We start from the raw sequence: 18,167 nt of genomic DNA, 5'->3' as shown, positions 1-18,167 counted from the left end.
TATCACTAAAAACAAGTAAATTAACATTTACTTCCCACACTAACAACAGAACTTGCAGGGTTTCCTTTTCTGAGTGTAAAAAATATAGTGCTAAGGGCATTTCCTCTAATTTACACCCATTTAACACCCTGCTCTAACTCTATTGACTTCATCTGAGTTATTCCTGATTTTTACTGACAAGTGAGTGACGAATCAGGTCCATAGTCTAAAATACAATTAATGCTGATATTTTTCAAAGTGCCCACTGTATGCAGCAGGAAAGGATGTGAAAGGAGCAATGGCAGTGATCACTTGAAGGAATGGACAAATGTTATGCATTTTATAGAACATTCAACAAAGCAGACATACTTGTGTCACCTACAAGCTAACTTATTTTATTTTATTAAAGAAAATTATAAAGGCCATATATCCTCAGCCGGTATAATGGGCAGAGCTGTATTTAAATCAATGGTGCTATGCCCATTTACACGAGCTGAGGATCTGTGCAGATACTGTTATGTCTGGAGTCACCACATGGCACTACCACACATTGTGAAATGAGTGAAATTTTAAAGACTTTGTTTTGATGAAAAATGCAATGTTCTGGTCTACCAAAACATTGCGTGAATTTGCAAAGAAAGAAGAAAAAATTTCTCAAAAGCTGAAATATTTGGTTTCAACATTTTCAAAAGGAAACATTTACATTTTTCGACTCAAAATGACTTTTCATTTGAAATGTTCCTTCTCTTATTTTTTAAGAAGGTAAAACACACAAAACTTAAACAAGATGTTTTGTTGTGGGTCAAATGAAAAGTTTTATTCAACCTGAAACATTTTTTTTCCTGTAGTTGAGAAATATATATTTGGGTCCTGAACTTCCCACACTCAAAATTTTTAGTACAGCCACCAAACAAAAAAAAACAAAAAAAAAACAAACAAAAAAATCAGCTATTTGCACAGCACCGCACATAACCTTACAAATTCTTTTTCTTGGCATGCGAACACTGTTCAGTCTGTGAAGAAAATCCACAGCCCTGCAAGCAAGAGCCTCATTCACAACACAACTCTGATTCATCCTCAGAGCAGGTCCATCCTGCACACTAATGAGACAGGGTCCTGTGGAAAAAAGTAGTATGCAATCATGTAATTACAGACTGCATCACAATGCATACTTGCAAGGGGGCTGAATTAGGATTGCACATGCTCCCTTAATTCTGGCATGCCCTATCTTTTGAGGGCCTGACTTTGCATCTTTAATATTTTAATGTAGTTTTTAAAATCTATAATTAAATTTGTTCTCAACCCTAGTATACTTGAGTTACTATATCAGTAGTTTCCACTGTAGCTCTGGCTCACATACTGATAAATATGTAGCCAGTGATATTTATGAAGTAGTCCCATAAATATATTGCATGTAATGAAAATTAATCCTCAACAGTGAAATACTGATGCAAGTTTAATACTAGATAGATTTTTCCAATGTACAGCATATAGGGGGGATGTATTTCAGTGTTATTCTGGGATAAAGTGATATTGCCATCATGGATTAAATTGAACTAATACTCCCAAACGTCAATGGTCCTGTCTGCCAGACAACTTGCTCCCAGCCCTGTTGTTCATTTTGTTCCTTTGTGATGTGTGAGATCACATTCCACCTTGCAGTAGCTGTGAAAATGCTTCAAGTAACTTGGTAAAGAGATGGACCATTTAAAACATAATATGAATATGTTTTCCTCTCATGCATTTTGTTTTAAGGTCATTCCAATAATTAATCACAGTTCTCTTCCATTTCACAAGTGTCTCATAGAAGGATTTCATCGTTAGTGTCTTGAGGCCAAAATGAAGACAGCACGGGGAGGCTATGCATCGATTTTATTGTACTATTTGCACCACCAGGTATAATTGTCTAAACTCTGAGAGGAGTCTAGTCTTTAATGTGTACTCTTACTGATGAAGCAATAGATGTGCTGTGAGTACAAATTGCTTTTCCACATGAAACTTAACAGCAGGGTGCTGGCAGATGGAAGTGGAAGCAAAAGATAAGCTAAAACTGCTTTTATGACTGCAATTATTAATGTCAAGAGATATCATTGGTTAAAAAAAGAAACAGCCCTAATGGCTTGTTTCAGTCACTCTGTTATGCCTTTTCCTTATCTGTAGAGATGGTATAATATTTTGCAGCACTTCTAAAACATCACAAAAAGGACATAATTTGTTTTCAATATACTGAAAGAGCATGTGCTAGGGTTAAAACCAATTCAGCATTGCTTCTCAAACTCATGAAGTACACAGGACGTGTGAGGCCTGCAAAGATCTCTCTGCTCTCCAATTAAGAGAATTCAGCAATGTATTTTTGTTGTTTGTTTCTAACAGACCTTGGGGGTCCTATTTATCAATATTTCATTACTTTGAGTCTATTTACTAGTATCAGAGAGAGAGTAAAATCTTTTACACTGCCTAATAGTTTCTGGCGGATTTAGGCTTGAGTGGATTCAAAAATGGCCAAAGAAAATCGCCTTTTCTGATCCCCTAATGTAACTGCACACCTAACAGCCCTTTAATTAACAAAGCTGTGTATCAGCCTGTAGTAACTGAAGATCAGGTATTTCATCTTTTGCTGTAAGAACTACCTAAAAATAGACTAATGCTTCTTGGCACTACTTCTGCCTTCACATCCTCTACAGCTGCATATTCTTGAGCTATGGAGAAAAAGGACACTATGGATTGTTTCCAAAGATGAGAAAAAACATCCCTTTTTGTAAAACTGAGAAGTAAAGGTGTAGAAAGTAGTTACGTTTCTATGGGGCTGATGCCGCAAAAGGACAGTCTCCAAAAACCCATGTGATTTAGAACAATTGCCAATACTTTATCAGTGTCCTGGCTGAAAGAAACAAAATTGAGCATTCAAACATAAGCAGAAAAGAAGAATTTCCTATAACTTATCATAATAAACACCTTTACATAATACAATGGAGGGGGGAAAAGACACTGGTTAGGCTTGATGTGAAAGCAATCCCAATTAGAGTCTAACCTATTTGAGAAATTATTCAAGAACACTTCATCCTAATGAAAATGTGACCTTGGCCCCTGAAATGCAGGAAAGGAAAGTTCTACTTGGATTATGATTTTTAAAGCATAAGGAACTAGCTTAACTGATGCCCCTGGTGCTTTTTATAAATAAATTACAATTTGTTGCTTGTTGTGTTAGTTCTAACCTTTGTCTTGTGTTCCCTCAACCATACATCCTGCTGTACAAGAGAAAACCCTATTTCTGGGTGTAATGGAGAGAAAGTGTTGCACAATTGTAAATTGCACACAATTGGGCTGAAAGTTGTACAAGAGGTGGACTTCAGGTGTACCATACACAAGATGTTATTGACACAAAGAATTTAGTAAAATTTTAAAAGGATTAGACACCAATTAATAAAAATAGCATCTGCAAATACACTCACTAGGCCAAAATGTTAAAGGGTAAGCGATCGTAAAGTTTCAATACATAAAATAGTAATTAGCTGGGTTCCTCAGCACACCAACGCCCTAATGTAACAAACTGATGTGTTACACCCAACAGTAATAGGTATTTCTCACATATGTCCAGAGCCAAAACTAGAAGCTCCAAAATAAGAAAACTTTCTACCACCTGAGCTAAAGGAATTAGGCATCCCTAAGCTTGTGTAAGTAGTAGGTCCTTTATCTTGCCTTTGTGCCAAACTGCAATATAATCAAATACATCAGTAAACCACAAATACAAACAGCCAGTAAATTGCCTCAGGGTATAGTATTTTGTAGTTACTAAAAACATTACAGAGGCATATTATTTGCAGTACTGCACATGATGGGAATTATTTAAGACTACAGTGACGATCAGCTTGTACTGTAGATTCTGAGGTTGCTTAGCCTTAATCTGAGTCTATCTTACTGAAAGCCTAAATTAATCAGTATTGAAGTGTTAACTACAGTGCAGTGGCTATCTACAGAACAAGCCTGTTCCAGTGCAGTCTTCATGCATATTACATTAAACAAAAATCAAAAAGCCTAAATTAAAAGAAAATTAAAGTTACAAAGTCAAGCATTCCACGATCTGGAAAACACGAAAGAAAAACCCTCCCAAACCCAGAGGAAAACAACTAAATTGTGAAGCAAGTTAAGAATTTTTTTTTTTTTTAAAAAGTTGTTAAATGATATCGACTTTAGAATTTTGCATATGTAAGCAAGTTATGATATTCATGTTTTATTTTGCTATAACAAACAAATGTGACAAAAGGGATCTTACAATAAATAATGCCCCAATAGGGGATGGATATAGTAATTTAGAGAAGTAGAAAATTCTTCATGAGAGAGGACAGTAGAGGTAGAGGAAGGAAAAAAGAATAAATGTTGCATTATCTTGCCTACCTGTCTCTCTTTAGAACACAGAACAATAATTACCAAAAACACCTGCACTGCCTGTTAGTACAGTGAGTGCAGGTGGAGACAGATTTTAAAAAAGCAGTTTCTAAACATCTAACAAACTTTAATGAGCAATCTGATAAAAATATAAAAGGGATATTAAAATATAACGGAAGTTGCTGCTCTCAGTTGTGCTGAGCAACAGCTTTCTGTAGACAGAACACAATTGTTAAAATATTATCAAAATTGTTATCAAGATTTTTTGTTTTCTTAAATAACATGTTTTTGGTAAGTCTCCGATGTTGGATATCCATTTCCATAATGCTTACGAGAATGTTTTCAATACAATTTTTGAAAAAATTCAGAAATTTCTAAAAACATAAAATGGGTCAATTTCAAACACTTGAAAATAATTTCAAAATTTCAGTAAAATAGGGGGGGAGGGGTTGGCCAGCTCTATACAGTATCTTGACCTCCTTGCGCTGACGTCATACTATAATCAATAAAAACAAAAGCAAACACATACAAGCTCGGGAGAGAAGGTTGCACGCCATACCAGATAGCTTAGGCACCGCAGGGAAGGTTTGCTCACTTCCTACATTCACGGCTGCTGTGAAAGTACAATAACAAACAATCAACAAGGATTCTGAGACAGCTTAAGCCCCACCTTGACACTTCTGGCTTAGAAGGCATATTGGTGCTAAAGGCACTGAATGGATGGACCAGGACATTGAAAGTCAATTACAACTGCAAATAAAACCCAAAGCAATAGATGTGGCTTATATTAGGTACTCTGTGCTATTGTGTGTTTGCAAGTTCATACTTCTGTTCTTTATTTTAATTAAAAAATCTTTAATAGTTTATTTGTACTAATAAGCACAGAAGTTAAGAAAGCAATAAGCAGAAACTCCAAGTTTTCTGCCCCCTATCCTGGTTATGGGAGCATATCCACTGCATTTAAAAAATTATATAATACAAGACTCACATATAGGCCGCATATTTATACTAAAGATTTTTTTTCTATTCCTGTACATTTTTTTTTAATTATATACAGGTTTCATAAAAGAGTCCATGTGTGTAGTTAAAAGGACACCATCAAGAAGTTTGACACAATTTAGGTTTTGTTTAAAACAAACTATTGAAGTGTAGAGGATTTTTTTTCTCCAAAACAGAATATGAAGAGAAATGTTTACCTCACTTAAAAAGACAATTCAATGAACATCTTCTATTGTGTTGTTTCCTTACATTTTTTTGCAAACATTCCCCTGGAGTGTCAAAAACCCAGCCACAATAGTGTTATCAGAAACAGAAAATGAAATTTCTTGAAAACATGCATGAAATCTCACTCTTAAATCCCACTGACTTTCACTGAGTCTTAGGAACTTAGAAGCCTAAATGCCTCAGTCACTTAGGTGCTTTTGAAAATTGTATCCATGGGTGCAATGTTAGACGGTCAATAACTCAGTTTGAACTCATTTAAGCCTCTCTGTGCCTTGATTACTTTAAAAGTAAAGCAGTGTAATACATTATCCACTATAAAGGGCTATTGTAAGTAATAATTAGTTTATATCTGAAAATTTAAGCTGCTATATAAGTGCAAACTATTATTACATTTGATTATATATTATGAGTTGAAATTAACCACTTTCATGAAACATTATGGAAATGTCTGGCCAGCACACTTTAAAATAAATCTAGATGTTATAACTATTTACCATTAACTAAGGGCTCAATTCTGCACCATTGAAGTCAATTGCATGTTTGTCACTGATGTAAAAGGATGCAGATGCAGACTGCAATTCCAGTCATCCTTCCCCCATCTGTTAAATTAATATCTTCTTGCAGGTTTATATTTTGTGTTATATTTTCACCTCACTGAGTTTGTTCTATTTATATTCATGATTTCTTATGTCATCCTCATAATATCACACTTTGCACTTCATCTGAGCACCTGAACACACTTTTCAAAAATTGATTATTATAATTTGCCATTGAAAAATCAACAAACTATCATATGAAAATGGGGCAGGAAAAACAACTAAAATCAATGACAAATGGATATATTAACTATTCAAGTTTTTGACAAGCAAATATTAGTGTATAAAATTAATTATTCTGTACACAAAAAAAGGCTGCTACAGAAATAGAAATGTATTAGTATATACCTTAGTGGACACTTTTTGAATTGAAAATTCTTGATCAATTACACACACAAATATGACTATGCAAAATGGTGTGCGCACACGTGTATAGGTATACAAATCCACAGATATATTTTTTAAAAAGAAACTTTGGGTGCCTACCCCAAGATACCTTAAAGAACCCTGATTTTCAGAGGGTAGATTCTCAGCACTTTTGAAAATCAGGACCCTCGTGTCTCAGATTGAGCATTCAAAAACAGAGGCAACCAAAATCACTAGTCATTTTTGAAAATACAGGCTGTGCAAGCACATGCACGTGTACATACCCATGGATTGGGCCCACAGAGCTCTGTCTTATGCTGGGGTGTGGGGCTTCTCAAAGCACACTTGCTGCTTCTGTTTTGCAGTCCCCTTCTGGAATGTGCATAGATGTTTTAACACAGACTAGAGCACTGGAGCAGCTACTGCGTTGGACTCTTCATCTGGAAGAGGTGTTACATTATGTTAACATCTGTGAATCACACACAGAATGGAGATGAAGGAAAACATTTTTACTTGTATGCCTCTGAGTTGAACACTGCCCCAGGTAGCCCAGTATCAGGACTGCCATTGGCTAAGAGGTATCTGTGCTTTAGATCAATGTTGTCTCTCTCATAACCCATTTTCTCAACTTCCCTTCATTTATACAGAATAACAATGCTACTGCCTTCACAATATAGTAATTCGTTTATTTTCTGTGGCGGCCAATTTATGAGGAAGGAAGCAGTTTTGTTAATCACACATACACACACCTTAAAGAGAAGAAATGGGAATTCAAATGGGGGCATGCACAGGAATAAAAATGTGGTGGGCTTTTGGAGGGGCACTTTCTGTGCCTCCTGAGGCCAGAGAAGTGGTCTCTCCATGCTCCCTGCCCTGTGGCTGGAGGAGCTTCCTCTCCCCATTGTGGTCTGGCGCCGGTGGGGCTGGCTCATTCTCCCTCCCTCCTCCTGTGGCGAGTGGAGCATCCCTACCTTTTTCTAATTTGATCTTTACCCATACAATGTCTGAGTAAATAGACAATATTTGGACATCCCAAAAGAATTAGGGAGGGAAGGAATCCTCCCCATCCGTCCAACGCAACAGCTTGGCACAAAGTGGCTATACAGACATTCCTCTGTCATCATTATAGCCCAAGAGCTGCACCTGAGATTTAGGCTTGCAAATATATAATGGGTGCATGCACAGACAATGCTTCCACTCTCTACTAAGCCCTCATACTACTAGCTAAGCTAAATTATGGTACTCCAGCACCCTAAGCACCCACGTGGCTCTGCCCCCCTGCCATGGTCCTATCCCTCCTTGGGTTGACTGGGGCAGTTAACAGATTGTCTGGCTATACCAAAAGAAAGAAGGACAGGAGACACCTGATATGGTTTTAATCAGGCCTCAGCTTTATTATTAGATGTCTGGGACTACCTGGCAGATAAAAATGGACAGGGCAGGTAATACCATGATCATTCATTAACTACTTGAGGGGCTTCCACCAGCTCCACCCTTTTTCCATCCTGATCTCCAGCCAGGACATTACCATCCTCCCAAATGAGGATGTGGGGACTATAAGAAAGGCAAAGTTGGCCCCCAGCCATACTAGTCATAGGAGCCCCGACCCCTCCCTGCCTCATTCCACTCCGTTAACCAACACTTCCTTTTTAAGACCTTTACCAAGCCATTTATCTGGTCACTGTAGCCCTTTCCTATGGAGTACCTGTGCTGGACATCCACCCCCACACTTATATAATGAGTTGTGACACCATAGCCTAACTCCCTTCCCTACTCACCATAACAAAGCCCTCCCTGAACCCACTGTGGGGAAGGCAAAAAAAATCCCCATTCCACCTTGGCCAATCTGGTGGTGAGGGAAAAATTCCTTCCCAGCCCCACTAGAAAGGAGCGGCTAGCACAACACCCAGAGCAGGTCCTCAGCAAATCCTGGTATTTTACCATCTCAAGGAGAGGGAAGGTGCCTGCTGCTCTGCCTGGCAACAGCCCCACTCCCCTGCTTAAAGGTGTGGTGCAGTCATTTTCTCAGGCTGTCCTGCAGAGTCCCATACACATCCCTGCATATACTTAGGTAATGTTTCCAAGCTTTGTTTTGCATCCTTTGCCTTAATCTGACTTTGGCTGTCAAACAATGAGCCACTGGAGAGTTCCCTTGCAATGGCTTCTCACTGCCCAGAAACCTGTGCAATGGAATAGTAGTGGTTCTACTGTGTGTAACATTTCAGTGCTCTGAGGGAGGTGGCAGTAAAGAGTGACATTTGGCTCCCTGGAATTATTCATATAAGCAAGTACTGAAGAATCAAGCCATAACTCAGTCAGATAACATGATGAAGAGAGAACTAAGAGATGGAATGACATACACCAAGGAGAAAAGCACCCAGAAGTTTGGATGCTCATCTGAACTGGTTATCTGAAGAATTAGCTGGACAATTTCAGGGCCAGAACACCTGCAAGATCAGCTTCTTTCCCAGCACAGCATCTTAGCATTTCGGATCTCAACCAGAACTAGGAGATTCAGAAAGAAATAATTGAGAATAGGTTATCCAAACTTCTGGGTGTAGCTCAAGTTTTAGATTAGGATTCCACAGTCCAGTTCTGCTCCTGTTGGAATCAATGAGTTTTCCCAATGACTCCAGTGGGAGTCAATTTGTTCTTTGGCATCATCATCGTTCTCCCTCAAGCATCACTCTATGTGAAAAGACTCTGGATGGTATCAGCCTCAAGAAAGGCTGCAGTACTGTTGTGGCTTTCAGCTGACAAATTTTACATCTTTGAAATGCTTTGCTTTACATGGAGAATCATGTAAATGTTTGCTCTTTGGCAACTATAAACACCTGACATTATTTTAAGAATTGATTGTTACAAGAAAATGCTCTTGCAAAATAAATATGGGGAACTGTTTAAAAAATAAAAAGCCTGGATGGAAAATAGACTATTTGAGTGAAAATAAGACTCAGACCAATAGAATAATATAAGCTGTAATGTTGTGTAATGCTGCAATGTATCGATTTCCAATTTTTGTTCACAGTACACTATTGTAAGTGACAAGTGCTTTATACATAGGTGCATTGAATAGAAACTAGGCTCTTGGTTCTGAAGATTTTAATTATTAGCCAAATATCACAAACAAGAAAAAGGCAAGAGTAGCTGCAGTATTCCTATATATTTCAAACAGACATAGCACCATGATAATTACTGACCTGTGCTGTAGAGTGCCAATGTATTTTGTTTATGAAAAATAATGACAAGCTACTTTACTAGGAATGAGGATTTGTCCCAGTATGTCATGTTTTGTCAAATCCCCTGTCATCTTCATTTGCTTTTGGCTTTGTTTCCCCATTAATGCAAATTATCTCAAGTTATTTGGGAACAAAGACACATGCTGCTTCCTTTTAAAGTGATTCCACTGTCCAAATGCTATGATATAAGGGGGCCTTGTCTACCACAGATTTCAAGAGAAGTAGGCTCAGGCCCATGGAGCACAGGGCTTGAGCTGGAAAAATAAAACAGCTGGTATTGTTCAAGAGAGGAGACTTGGTTGGGGGTAGAAGATAATTCCTAGAGTTAGTTCTGAGTTGTACTCCCTGCGTCAGCACCATGGAGCAAAACATTGTTATGGCATACTGGCACATGCTGATGTGAGTCAAGCCTGGTCAGACACTGGATTGCAACACCACTGAATTAATCAGGCAGAAAGAAATTAGTTTTAAAGGAGACAAGTATCGTGGGGCCAAATTCTTTAGTCTTTTTGCAGGTAAATCTCCTACCAGACTAAGGACTCCAGAATTTGGCCCATTGTTAGGACAGGAATACAGAAAAATGCATATCATGGAATTTTAGTGAAATATTTACTTGTTTATTTGCCAGAGCATGGCACATTTGATAAACTTAAAGAGTTTTGGAATCTGCTATGGGCTGATCTAATTAGTTTCTGACAGCAGGGAAGTTAGTGCATTGTAAAATGATAAGCTGCCTCTGCTGTCAAAGGCTCCATATATATCTCTACAACATGTTCACTCAATTAGCGTGAGGGACAAACTTCTGTGATGCCACAAAATATCTTTATTGTTGTATTGACATTATGTCTAACCATTCATGCAATAACATAGGCAATGTTATTTCTTGGGGCTAGCAGCTTTCCTATGGAATGAATGGCTTTCAGCTGTTGGGAATATTTGCTCAAGCATCTGCTAATTCAGGTGTCACGCAAACCAGAGAGGAACAGAATGTATGGATTAGCTCTTTCTAACTAATTCTAGTTCCCTCTCTTTCTCTAATGTGTGCATTTCTCACGATCCCATCACTGTAGCTTACAAGTACCATGTACACAAATTAATAGTTGCAATATAGCCACCTGAGAGGACCAACATCTCCCAGTGTGTTGCTTACATCACTTTCTGGAGCAGTTATTCTCAGCAGAAATATTGCTATGCTAGCCATTCTGCAGCAATTGTTCCTGAGGGAAAGTTATTTCCTCACACTATCTATCCAAGTACTTATATAGCCTTCATCACAATACTATTTGAGTACCTGATGAGTCTTACGAAAGGCCTAACCCTAACTTATCCACTGTAGGTCAGAATAAGTATGCAGAAAAACACTTTTAATGGTAAATACATATATAAGTTTACTTATTGGATGGGTAACGAAGAGGCAAATATTAAACTACATTTATTCTATGTATCTGTTTTCTTCTTTATTTAGTGATGCGGGCAGCTTACCAGGCCAAACTTCCTAATCTGCTTTTAGTTAATTCTTTAACATAATTTTTCTATTAGTTTAGCAGATTGTCTCTCTCAACAACCAGGCTAGCAAAAGTATTCCACTCACAAAGTAATAATGGCAGCTTGCATAATCATATCAAAAACAACCAAAGACAAAACTAAGCAACAATTTAGCTTCATACCTGAAACTGGATGAAAGTCTGGTGAAAGGTTTGTCAAGGCTCTCAAAATTTTCTGCAGTGACTGGGTAAAACCTAAGAGAAGTTTGAGTCAGTTTAGGGATTTGAGTGCAAAGCATATGGAACCCAGAAACTAAACAAATTTGATGGTTTCAACTGAGTTCTACTTATGTTTTGGGGGTTTGCCAATAACTGACAATAGAGACAAAGTTCAGCTCTAGATCACAAAGGTCTACAAAATCCAGTGTTGTTCTGAGGCAGGGTTTTGTTTCGGGCCCATCTCTTTTATGAAACAAAAAGCAAAACTCAAGTGCTGCAACCACACACAAAATGAACAACATGAAGGGCTTCAAATTCCCCGAGTTTCATCCAGCATTAGAGCAACATTCTGATACCTTTACTGAAGCCGAGTGGAACCTTACTCGACTAGTAGAGTCACTGAAAAAAAAATCAGAGGGGAGCCATGTTAGTCTGGATCGGTAAAAAGCAACAACGAGTCCTGTGGCGCCTTAAAGACTAACAGATGTATTGGAGCATGAGCTTTCATGGGTGAATACTCACTTCGTCAGCTTATGCTCCAATATATCTGTTAGTCTTTAAGGTGCCACAGGACTCATTGTTGCTGAAAAAAATGGGACTTTCTGCAGAGTAAGATAGTACTCAGTTTGTGTGAAGGTATCAGAATCTGGCCCTTAATAAATGTGCAGACCAAATGCATGTAATCTGTGTTTCATCTCTTTGTAGAAGGGCATAACAGGTATTCTTGATCTGGCATAGCTGTATTTGTTGGCAGCTGTCACACTGGGAACGTTATGAGCAATGAGTGCTAGTGCCTGTAGCTTCTAAGTGGTTTCTGGACATAAAACAATTTCTCTTTTTTTTCCCCTCAAGGTAATCCCAGTCATTAAGGTTTCTTCAGGGATAATTAAGGTTGCTCCCCAGCCAGTAATGAAATTCAGAAATTCTACATTGGCCATTCAGGCCCAGGATGAATTTACTAAGCAGTCAGTAAGACTGCTTTAACAGGATTGTCAGTGGGAATTCAGGAACTGGGTTAGGAAATATTAATGATGCATGAAAACAGCAGCTTTTAAGCAATTGGCACCATCACTGAAATGCATTTGACTACGGCAGGTTAAATAAAGAGACAATTATGGCGAGAAGATTGGCATATTTTCGTTTTCTAGCACAGAACGCAGCTTAGATAGCTGAGTATGTTTCTGATGTGTATCTGTTGTAATATTTCCTCTCTGTCCAGTCATCAGATCTTTACCAGTTATCTGAACAAACAGATATAGGTTAGACCTGGTTTCTCAACATATTTATTTTTTTCCTTTTTCAAATTAATACCCAATGGACTCGATCCTCAGCTGACACAAATCCACAGCTCAATGAAGTTATATCAATTTACACCAGCAGAGAATCTACCCTAGTGTATATAAAAGATTCTGAAATATTCCCCATCTGAGGCAACTTTTAGAAGTCAGGAGACTTCATACAACATGCATAAAAGGAAGCCTATTTCTGCTGCCCTCATATATGTACAGAAAGGCATGGCTCATTGAGACAACAGGTTCTAACAGTCAATGCTCCAGAAGAGGCAGCTCACTTCAAGCTGAAGAATCACATGATAGAACTCCTAGTCTTGGCAGGCTCCGCCTCGCTATTTAAATAAGCAATTAACATAACGTGACCCCTTGGAACCCAGTGCAGAAGACTCTGCTATCTATATAAATAGATCTATGTTTTCAAAAATGGCCTGTAACTGGAAATCATTACCAATTATTTCAATTATTTTTACGTGGCATTGTATCCATTTAGATGGTTCCATACTTGACTGTACCCACAAATCAGGTAACTAAACATCTAAATGGGTAAAGCTGCAAACAAATAAATGCTCCCACAATTTTGCCCCTACAATGTTGGAAGCTGGGTTGAAGTTCACCTAATAATCAGAGCTATGATATTTGAAGACACTAATGTTCTTACATTTTCTTGGATAGACATATTTTAGTTCTCCTCCTAACCTGCATGGAATCACAAGGAAAGAGAACATTGAGGTTTTAAAGAATTCAGCACATCTTTATCACATAGCCCTCCCCCCCATCCTCAACTTTTCTGCTCCTCTGTCATTCCTGCTTTGGTCTGAGAACTGAAGGCTGTGCACTAACATTTTGAAATAAAGATTCTTCTGAGTGGTTCTGACGTACCCCAAACTAGGAAACAACGATAGTCTCAAAAATTGAGTTTGATAGACTGACCAGCCCAGGTTTAGAAAGGATACAGTTCCACCAAAAAATTAGGGACAAAATTCTTCAGACCCTTTGTGAGGCAACACTTCCATTAAAATAAATTACAGTTTTACCTAATTACGGACTATGTGCTTTGGACCTCCAACTTTTAACTGTGCATGCAGAATCACCCTCTCTACCAAATTATGTTTTCACATCACTACTACACAAGCCCCTACTTTTTATAAGAAAATTATGTTTCTCCATCATTCCATACCCCAAATAAAGATTCAGAGCAAAAGGGCTGACCCTGAGGCTAGGATTAACATTCATGATCAGATATTTAAAAGTCCTCATAGTCAACTGAGCTGATAGGGAATTGGCAAGGTCGGGATATAAATCTGCACTGAATCAAAAGGCGAGGCAGCAGCTTTTTTTTAAACAATAAGAAACCATAACTAAATCTTTAATTAGTTGGCTAATAAACCAGGGAGGTCTTGTAATTACATTCACATGGTTAGAACATGAAGGATTACAATGCGACTCTAGTTATGTTTGTGAGTTAGTCTGGTAATAACGTGATTTAGTCAGTAGATGGTGCTGCTACTTTCTAGCCCTCTCCACTGATGTAACAGCCCTCTGTATTTATCATTCAGTTCATAAACTGTGCATTTGCACTTATCCAGCTTTGCAGGAAAAGTGTCTCCAGCCAAACAAGCAGCAACTCTTCTCCATTTACCTCAGTTAATTTAGGTGCTAATTTCAAAGTCTACTTCACAAAAGCTAAAAAAAGTAAAAGATGTTCTAGGTCGGTGGTTCTCAACCAGGAGTCTGGGGCCCCCTGTGGGGCTGCAAGCAGGTTTCAGGGGGTCCATCAACCAGGGTTGGCATTAGACTTGTTGGGACCAAGGCAGAAAGCCAAAGCCCCACCACAAGGAGCTGAAGTCCAGTGACCCAAGGCCCACCATCCGGGGCTGAAGTTGAAGCCTGAGAAACTTAGCTTCGCAGAGTCCCCTGTGGCATGGAGCCCCGGGCAACTGCCCTGCCGGATTCCCCCGAATGCTGGCCCTAGCTCTTACATTCAGAAAAATGGTAGTTGTGAGCCATGGAGTTTTTATAGCATGTTGGCGGGGGCCTCAGAAGGAAAAAGATTGAGAACCCCTGTTCTAGGTTATTGAGGCCTTCCCTCTGAGTGTGCAGGGTACAATCCTCTTTCACAGAACATAAGGCACATTAAACAGGATTCTATGTTGCTTCTAAGCCAGAAGGCAAAGGCGGCAATATTCAACTACCACTGGTTCTGCACACTGTAGTCAGACACACAATTGACATAAGCACCCTGTTTGGAAAATTCTCTCTCACTTCAACTCTCACACATTTTCTTTTTTCAGGCTAGCTTCTCTGTCCTTTTATCCACAACAGGATATTCTTGTCCAGGTTACAATAGAAGAATCAGGAATAAAAAGCCTGAGTAGATCCAATAATCTCCCTTTCATTATTAGTAATATTGCAGTGCAGTAATTTACCCCCAGTCAAGATGACAGGCAAGTGGTTCCTTCATTTAACTAAGAGTTTTGCATGCACAAAACCTAGCACTATTATTTCATCAGCTCTTGTAATCTAAAGCATGGAGATCTCCACGAAACACTTAGTTGCTGCAGGAAGTGGTGTTAATGAGTCAGAGTAGGGGGCATTCTTCTTTTGAATCAATGCAGAGTCAGTGCACCAGCACAGTGTCACAGTGTTAGAGGACACTGTGCTACTGGAGGTGCTGTCTTTCACATGAGAGGTAAAACCAGAGGTCTGCCCAGCTGGGATCATTAAACATCTCAAGGAACTATTCATAACATAGAGATTGGTGGTATCTAACACATCCTCGCCAAATTCTAATCCGCCTACCTATATTTCCTTTGCAATTTCAAATGTAAACAATATTCTTCTTACTGTCGTATCCTAATTATTTCATACTGTTGCTGTGCGTTGTTAAGGAGTTGCAGTGTCCACCCTAAAGGTGGCTGAATTTCAGTGTGGAGTGAAGTTAGACCTATACATTGTGGGCCAGATTTTCAAAAGGATTTTAAGTGCCTAAAGATACAGGTAGGAACCTAGTAGGATTTTCTGACTTTCAATGTGAGTTAGGCATCTAGTGGGATTTACAAAAGCAACTAAACCTATCCACATCTTTAGGTGCCTAAATCCCTTGCACATCCGGACCATTGCACCTTACTTACCTCACAATAGTGTTGAGAGCTTAAAGCACTACATGAATGTTATGGAGTGACAAAGCCTGCAACCTTGTCCTGAAAACTCAGCACTTGATTTGTAAATCCCATTTTCTTTTAAATATAATGTTAGATTTCTGATCTGCAGAATCTCAAAGGATTTACCAAAAACTTTTACATGTGTCTCTTGATTCTGAAATCATACAGTAAGAAACAAAAAAAGTGTCTGACAGCTTAATGTTGTTTGCCAGGTGATTAGTGCTGAAGACCTGAAGTTTCCATTCATATAAATACCTCAATTTTTTGGTTGCTTATTCATGTTTCTTGATTTCCTACAAAGCTTGCCTGGAATAACAATAGGTCTTCTCATGAGATTTTTAGGTCTTCCTTCTTCTGACTGAAGTGGAAATACCACCAGAACAGCCTCTCACATTATGTTGGCCCTGCTGTTTCCAGTCACAGCTGATACCTGAAAGCAGAAATTTATAGTAAAATGAAAAATAATGGAAATAAAAGTTAACTAAAATGTTTTTGAAATTCTAAAAATCAGCCAGTTCAGTTTCAGCTCAAGTTTAGGTGACGGTTACTTTGATTCTTATTTTATCCAAACCTGTTTACCCATGTAATTTCTTCAGTGCAACCCATGTGTGTCCTCTAAGACACATTGTGGAACATTCTAAGGAAGCCTTACAAAATCATCTTTAAATGCACTCAGCCAGGCTCAAAATCTGCTCACACACTTTTATTACCACAATGAGAATGATGGAAAACTAAATTATATGGATATTTTACTTATCCATTCTCTCCCGACCCCCCTAAAAACTCCTCTAGTTAAGCAAGCAAGTAAAATTTTTCAAAGTTGTGCTAAGGTACATAAAGTAATATCACTTTGTTCCACTTCATCCATGCTGTAAAGAGGTAAGATTGGATCTCAGCAGTAAGTTAAGGAATACTTATGACATTTTCAACATCAAAGTCTGGTATATAAACCACAAAGGGTTAAGAGGTCATGCTGATGGCCAAAAAGATTACAATAGGACTTAGATCACGTAAACCAATAGATTCCATAATGGTAATGTACCCTTTAAATAGCATCCTAGCAACAAACATGAATAAGAAAGCAGATTTATCCCCTGGGATTAAAATAGGGTTTTGAATAATGCGTTTTTTAGGATATGGTGGACACATCTGGAAGAAAAAAAAAACTCACCTTGTGACTAAGAATGTTGGCATTTCCTAAAATTTGTATTGAACAAAGCACGTGAAAGATTATCTTTCAAGGAAGAAAATATCTTTTCACATCTTTGGTTTTGTGAAAGCTGAAAAAATAATCCCTTTTTGTAAAGGGAAAAATTAAAGGTGCAAGTACTTACTGAACTGGAAAAGAAAGAAGGGTTCTGAGCTACTATATTTCACAATGATGATGTGGATGGATTGAAAAGATAATTCTTGAGGGGAAAAAAACCGAAAATAATTCTCCACTTTTGATAACGTTTTTCCAAGTTCTTTCCTGTTAAGCTTCTATTTGAAGCTGTTCCACAAAAAGCTAACGTGCATCATTGTTACCATAATACGAGAGAGAGAGAGCACAATTCTCAAAGTGATTGCTTTACTGCCATAGCAACGTGCAATCAATCCCCCACCTTTCATCATTATGTACACAGTAGCTCTACTAATAGTTCATTGTTCTGTTCAAATATTGGCACGGACATATAGAAAATGCCAGCAACGACACAGTCTAAATACCCAAGAGCAAAAAGGTTGATATTTTAACCAAAATATACATGAGAGGAATATCATTTTGTATTTAAAAACAAACCAAAACCTGTTCACATATCAAACACACAAACCATAATCCCACCAATTACATGATTGTTGTGTTTTATGGCACAGGTTAAAAGAATTTGACGTCATGCCTGCCAATTTGAGTTTAAAGAAGTTTAAATTATACCCTCTCCCTGTGCCTTTTTGTGGGTACCTGCTTTATCTACCTGCCTGTTAACACACCAGGTAGTGTTCAAATGCCATTGCCAGCAGTGCCCAAAGCACACTGCAGTGAACCATGGGTATGCAATGACATTTTTAGGAACTGCTATACTGAACGTTAAACAAATGCATACCAGAAGTTCAGCATTGCTGCCAGAGCTAGTGCCTCAGTGGGATTATACTCATGGAGAAAGCCACATATCTTTTACATTGGTTTTTAAAAGGCTTTCCTCTCTTTAAGGAGTGGCTTAATAATAGCTGGGAAAAGGCCATA

General features: G+C 38.3%; 1 protein-coding gene across 9 annotated transcripts in view; it reads right to left on the bottom strand.

Moving 5' to 3' along the window:
- SPON1 (spondin 1) overlaps window positions 1–18,167 on the bottom strand; it is a 416,250-nt gene that overhangs the window by 358,249 nt on the left and 39,834 nt on the right. For 5 of the 9 annotated variants that reach the window (XM_039539043.1, XM_039539045.1, XM_039539044.1 and 2 more), the window contains 4 exons: window positions 16,202–16,376; window positions 11,458–11,529; window positions 6,836–6,991; window positions 4,925–4,978 (listed from right to left, as the gene is read on the bottom strand). In XM_039539043.1, the coding sequence (XP_039394977.1) occupies window positions 4,925–4,978; window positions 6,836–6,839 (58 nt within the window). In that variant the 5' untranslated portion in view covers window positions 6,840–6,991; window positions 11,458–11,529; window positions 16,202–16,376. The remainder of the gene's footprint in view (window positions 1–4,924; window positions 4,979–6,835; window positions 6,992–11,457; window positions 11,530–16,201; window positions 16,377–18,167) is intronic. The other 4 variants (XM_039539048.1, XM_039539049.1, XM_039539050.1 and 1 more) reach the window with 4 other exon arrangements.

Source organism: Mauremys reevesii, linkage group 4, assembly GCF_016161935.1.
Source record: "Mauremys reevesii isolate NIE-2019 linkage group 4, ASM1616193v1, whole genome shotgun sequence".
NCBI classification, from domain to species: Eukaryota; Metazoa; Chordata; order Testudines; family Geoemydidae; genus Mauremys; species Mauremys reevesii.
The sequence above is the reverse complement of the archived record's forward strand: the minus strand, read 5'-3'. Positions and strand labels throughout refer to the sequence as shown.